The following is a 6,000-nucleotide window of genomic DNA, read 5'->3' on the forward strand; positions in this document are numbered from 1 at the left end:
TAGACGGGGCAGTTATTCCGGGCTAGTCAGTTTCCAAAATGGTGACTGCCTGGGAACATGCTAATGAAGCGCGGGATATTTAAATCCCACACTTCATTTGCAATTTCAGTCACTCTCATTAGCCTCCCTAGTTTGAACTAGGGGGCTAGTGTAGATATACCCTAATAGAATTATCAATTAATTATCTGTGGTAGGCCTCACAGGCTGGAGCAGCACCCTACCCATGGCAGGCAGGGAGCTGTTCCATCCCTCACTGGTTAACAGGTTAACCTTTCATATCCCTATTGCAGAGTCAAAACAGGTAGCAAGCGCTACCCACTCCTCTAAGAAGCCCCCAGAGCAGGTAAATCAGCTGGGGCACTACTGAAGTAGGAAAGTGTGGAGACAGCAGTATTTTATGTCCTGGCTATTAGAATGGCTCAAAGGGATACTAAGCAGCTAGACACAAGTTAGGGCAGCCTACAAGGTGATTTTAACTTACACCAAGGCTAAATGAGGCTATGGCAGCCCTAGCATGAGGGCAGTGCAAGACTACATAACATCCCATCCCCACGTCAGGCTTTGTGCTGAGCACAATTGAAGGACACGTTAATCTCTAAGGGCCCAGTACTGATTTCACAAAATTACAACAGTATAACTGCAGTAATTTCAGTCATTTCTTCTGAGGCAGGCCCTTCACCTTTTTCAGTCTCTCTTTGTGTCCAGTTACACAGCTATTCTGCTCACAGAATCCACACCGACTTCAATGGCAGTAGAACTTACAACTAAAAAAGTTGTTTGACACTAGTTTGACCCATCAGACTTTCCCAGTCACCTTTTGCATTCTAGTGACAATTAAGAGAGGTGGGAACTCTAAGAACACTAAAAAAGACGTAAGTTCTTGGGTGGTTCTGACATACATTAGTGTCTCAATTATGTGAATAATTATGTAGTAATTTTCACTCTTGTTTTATGGTCTACAAGAAGCTAGAGTTGTGTTGGGTGGTGGAGAGGCTTGTTTTCTTTAATCCAGTGTTCCCTATCTTGCCATTGTAAAGACACTTTGTTAAAGTTAAATTAAGGAGACTTCTGACCTTGAAAATAAAGGGCTTGATTCTGCTCACACTAGTTTCACTGTAGTGTTTTGTAAGTTGACTGAATCTCATCCTGCTCTTCATTTCCACATAAGAAAAGACTCACTAACTTTTGAAATAATATATAGAACTCCAAACCTTTCAATAATTTTTGCCTTAAGTCAGATGTTTAGAGTTGTTGAAATCATGGTTTGAATTTAACAAGTACTGTTAATGGGTTTTTTTTACTATGACATTTCACTTTCATATAAAAATCTCTTAAAGAGTCAGATTCTGATACTCTGACCCACAGAAGAGAATAGTGTCTTCCTCCACAAGAAGCCTGAAGAAATGTACTTGATACATAACAATTATATTCTATTCATGATACCCACATTTAAATATATTAATTACATATATAATTACACACTCAATATTTTTACACAAAGGTTATTTTGTGAGACTCTAATGCAATATTCTCACCCAATCTATGACAGGTGGATTCATTTACTAGCAATTTTACAAAAGGACAAGTTTTACTGTGGTATTGTTGAGTAGATTTTGAAGTTACTGATATCAATGTCTGGATGAAAATCCACATATATAATTGCAGCATTGTTTTCTATGATAACACATGGGTGAGGTTTCTGCCACCGAGACAGTATTAAGCTTTTCTACTGGGGGCTTTGCTAGTAAGTCCAGTATTTGGCCCCTAGTGCTTGAAATGACCTCTGTATGAAATATTCTAAAGTAGATTGCAGCACTGGAATTCAATGTACAACATCTCTCTAAAATCAGGATATTTATGGTCGAAGGGTCAAGTTACTACATCTAATATCTCTTACATAACTGGCATTGAGCAGTTTAGCACTAACATAGCAGCCTACCCTAGAACAGCAAATAAATATGTTCATTATAATCATGTTATCATTGACTTCAACACATTTTTAATTTGTATCAAAACACTGTACAGAAAAACAGCCTTATATCACAAACATATGCAACACTAGAAATATTATGAAAAAAATTATATTTTCCCCACTCAATCTTTAAAAAAATAAGAGAAGTGCTAGTGTGAAAAGAGCTTATCTAAAAAGTCTTGGCTTTCTGTTTGTGGGAGACAGGTTTACTGTATGAATCAAATCCCAGTAATAATGGTTTACTAATATTAATGTATGTAGATAAGGTGTAATGGTGTTCAATAAGTTTTGTCCTGTAAGTTTAGGACTTAGTTCCCTCGTGTCTGATACTTATCTTATTTATGCTCATTAAAAAACAAAAGTAAAAGTGTAACTATTTTAAACATCAAAACACAGATCAAACTATGTATCATTTTCAAACATACTATCAAGTGATCAATATCACAATTCTTTGAAAATTAAGCAGTTAATCAAATATATGAAATCTGATGCACCTTGACACATTAATGCTGCAATAGATTGTTTCACTAACCCGCAATTATAGTTCACGTAAGTCAAAAAAGGACCAGGAAGGAAAATAAATCAAGCAAACCAAGCACCATAAATCCTGATGTTGGCTGTTGTGATTAAATGCTTATAATAATTGGGCCGAGTGACAAATAAGACAGCATTCCATTTAACAACAGGATATCCTTCCCAAGCAATTATTGCAAAAGCACTCAGCAGCATGTGCAAAATAGCATACAGCTAAACATATTACCTAAACACAATACAATCAACTTCCCCAACAACCAAGCACACCATAGTCTCCAAGCAAGCTGCTTAAAAGTATCATCTCATACAGAGTGAAAGTAGTTAAATTTTAAGAAAAGCCAACTGCATTTTAAAGTTAGAATGCTTAGGGAAAATAACATTTACAGCTTCATCAATTTTGTATTCTGCAAGCAAAAAAGAGGACATAAGAGGAATCTTGGCTTTAGCTCTGATTAATCTGAATATTTAACTAGCAACTAACCATTAGGTCTTAGTTTTTATTAACAGAAACTCATAAGCTTAACTGACACTTAAATAAGATGTTTTAAAAACTGAATGTCCACTCTTGATTGACTAAAAACAACAACAACAACAAAACAAATCCAGAGTGGTTTAGAATCTAAAACTTCCAGCTGAAAACAAGAACTGTCTACTCAAAGCCATTTAAAAGTTTGAAATTCCCTAGGATTTTTAAAACAGGAGAGGCCACAGACTGACCTGTCACTGCCAGTCTGAGAAAAGGAAATAACCGTAAGTGAAGGGAAAGCATGACTGAGAAACTCGGAGGGCATGTGGCTCACCGGAAAGCGCTCATAAAATTGATTAGCAATTCGACAAGAAACTCAAAAAGGGCACAGAAATCAGAATAAGAGAGTCTGAGCCGATGGAAGAGAGGTCTCTAAATTGCCAAAAGCAAAGGCCCCTCACTCTTCTGTCCCCGTCCAAAATTTGTCAATGGGCCAGCTCCTCAGCTAGTGTGCCATTTAATTCTGCCTCCAGGGAAGTCAAGGGAGCTATTAACACCCGGTGATCTGGAGGACCGTTATGTATCGCTATATTGGAACCGCATTCCTGTTCTATGGATTGACATGCCTGAGATCTTTAGATGTTTGCACCACACTGTTTACACCATGACGATAAAGAGCCAGATCGTAAACAGTAAGCAGCAGCGTTTGGCATTATTTAATCCAAAGAGAGAAAAATTCGCTGTTTCCAACTTCAGAAAGCAAGCAAAGAAACCACAGAACACCCACATCACAGCGCAAACAGGAGAATCTACCCGCAAAACGTTACTAGTTTGCAAAGCGGATTTCTCCCCGTAGGGCATGAAAAGTCAGCCCCATGCCTCTCTTTTGCTCTACTCTCTGATTGCCAGAGGACTCTCTCGCTCCCGGACACGTTTTTCTTCTGTCAGTCCCAGAGATGCAATGAACACACGATTGGAAATGAAAAAACGGGCAGTCAAATTGAAAAAAAAAATCCCTGCTAGAAAGAAGGGCTGAAATGAACCTGTTGTAACAGCGCTTCAGAGCAGCAGGGGAAATCTCCCCAGCAGCTGCTGCTGCCCAGGTTCCTCCACTTTTCTTGGATGGAAGTGGAGGAATCTGGCGCTTGGGGCGGACTTGGGGGACTGATTTTCAGCGCCTGTGGGAGTCTGCGCTGCCAGGTGACTAACCAGAGTCATGTTGACAGGGAGAAGAGTCGCTTTCGCTGTCTGTACATTCTGCCTCACGGAAAACCCAAATGGAGGTGCCCACCCCTAGGACTCAGACACCGCAGGCAGCGGAGCCCGCCAGCGGTAGGGGGGGCGATCCCCGTCCGCTCGCTGCCCCCACTGGCAAAGGACAAGCTTGTCTGCCCGCAGGAAGGGGCAGGGGAGGCAGGACCCACCGACAAGCCGGCTCCCTGGATTCAATCACCCAGCAGCAACTCTGAGAAGTTTCCCAGGGCCGGTGTGACCAACCACTGGCTCACGGGCACTCCTGGCGTGCCCCTGCCCTCCCACACAGGGAGGTGCGGGGCAGCCAGAACAGACCAAATTCTCAATGAGCGTACAATGAGGCCATTCATAGCCCCGGCCCTCCAGCGCAGCTGCCCAGGGCGCAGGGCTCTGACCCTGCCTCATGGGGGCGGCGAGGGGCTCAGGGCAGAGGACCAAGCAAAAGTGAAAGTCCGGAGTGGGGGGGGGGGGCAGAAGGAGACGCGCGTGGGATGCTGTCCCCGCACGCGGACACATCTGCTCGCTGCATCCTGCCCCTCTCCCCGCTGCCATCCCGCCCAGCCCTGGTCCTTACCGGCTATTTCCTGAAAGGGGATATTGACCAGGCTGAAGCCTTTGGCACTGTACGCCTGCCGCACCTCGCTGCAGCTCCGAGCTTTCACCTCAGCCCCGGCCGAGAGGGACAGCAGCAGCCCGGTCAAAGCCCCCAGCAGCGCAGCCCGGATCCTCGCAGGCATGGTGCAAAAGGCAAATCCAGCTCAGTAAATCCTCGGGGGACGCTCCCGCCTTCACCCGCTGCCACCCGAGCCGGGCTGCCTCCAGGGGGAGCGCAGACGGGGCCCCCCGACCGAGCGGCCGCGAGGAGACCCCCCCCCGGGCTGGCGACTGCAAACTTTTGTAAGCCGAGGGGGAGACGTGGCCACACGCAGGAGCGGGGTCAGCAACAGCAGCGGCCGCTTCTTCTTTCCCAACGCGACCCCCTCTCCCCGCGCAGCTCTCTCGGGCTGCGAGCGGACTCCCCGAGACAAGAGCAGCGGAATCCTGCAGCCGCTGCCTGTGCCTGCGCCAGGCTGGGCGAGGGCTTCACTCCCGGTCTGCGCGCGTGGTGTGGGGATGGACTGGAACATGCACAAGTGTGTGTGTGTGCGCGCCTCTGGTGGTGTTATTCGGTGTGTCGGGGGGAAGGAGGGAGAGCATGTGCGGGTTGCATTTACAGGATCCAGGGGAACCTCTGCTTCACACGCGGTCAGAGCCTGCAGGAGCAGCCTCCTGAAGTAGGAAGGGAGAAATCCTGGAGACAGACACAGAGACTGAGGGGAAGACACACACACCCCGAGAGCGAAACGTGCTACACACGACAGAGGCGAAATACAGTAGAGCGGAAATGAAAACCTGGAGTGGATCCCCATGCAGGGGAGACGGGAAGGGAAAGGACGCCATGCAATAATCCTCTCCCCTTACCACAGCTGCTTCACCTCATCCCTACCCCAAGACTGCAAATCACTCCCCCTCCCCCATAGATATTTCAAAAAATGACATGAGAAATAATACATAACACATTATTTTGCCCAAATTCATACCTGCTGCAAGTTTTGATTTCTGTGGGTCTGCCTGGGTTGAATATGGCCCAAAGGTTAAATTCATATTAAGCTAACCTTTAAAAATACCTCCTGCTCAATGCAGACTTGAGGTAAATGGGTGCTACTCCATTCTCTTCAAAAGTATCAGAGACACTTACAATAGATCTGAATTTGGCCCATGATATATGTTGTGA

At 45.3% G+C, this 6,000-nt stretch overlaps 1 protein-coding gene across 1 annotated transcript in view; it reads right to left on the reverse strand.

Moving 5' to 3' along the window:
• The window catches only part of GPC6 (glypican 6), a 1,157,112-nt gene extending 1,151,543 nt beyond the window's left edge, over window positions 1-5,569 (reverse strand). The window contains exon 1 of the mRNA XM_006113655.4: window positions 4,801-5,569. Coding sequence (XP_006113717.2) covers window positions 4,801-4,963 — 163 coding nt within the window. The 5' untranslated portion in view covers window positions 4,964-5,569. The remainder of the gene's footprint in view (window positions 1-4,800) is intronic.
• Between the last annotated feature and the right edge of the window lie 431 nt (window positions 5,570-6,000).

Source organism: Pelodiscus sinensis, chromosome 1 (genome assembly GCF_049634645.1).
Source record: "Pelodiscus sinensis isolate JC-2024 chromosome 1, ASM4963464v1, whole genome shotgun sequence".
Classification (NCBI taxonomy): Eukaryota; Metazoa; Chordata; order Testudines; family Trionychidae; genus Pelodiscus; species Pelodiscus sinensis.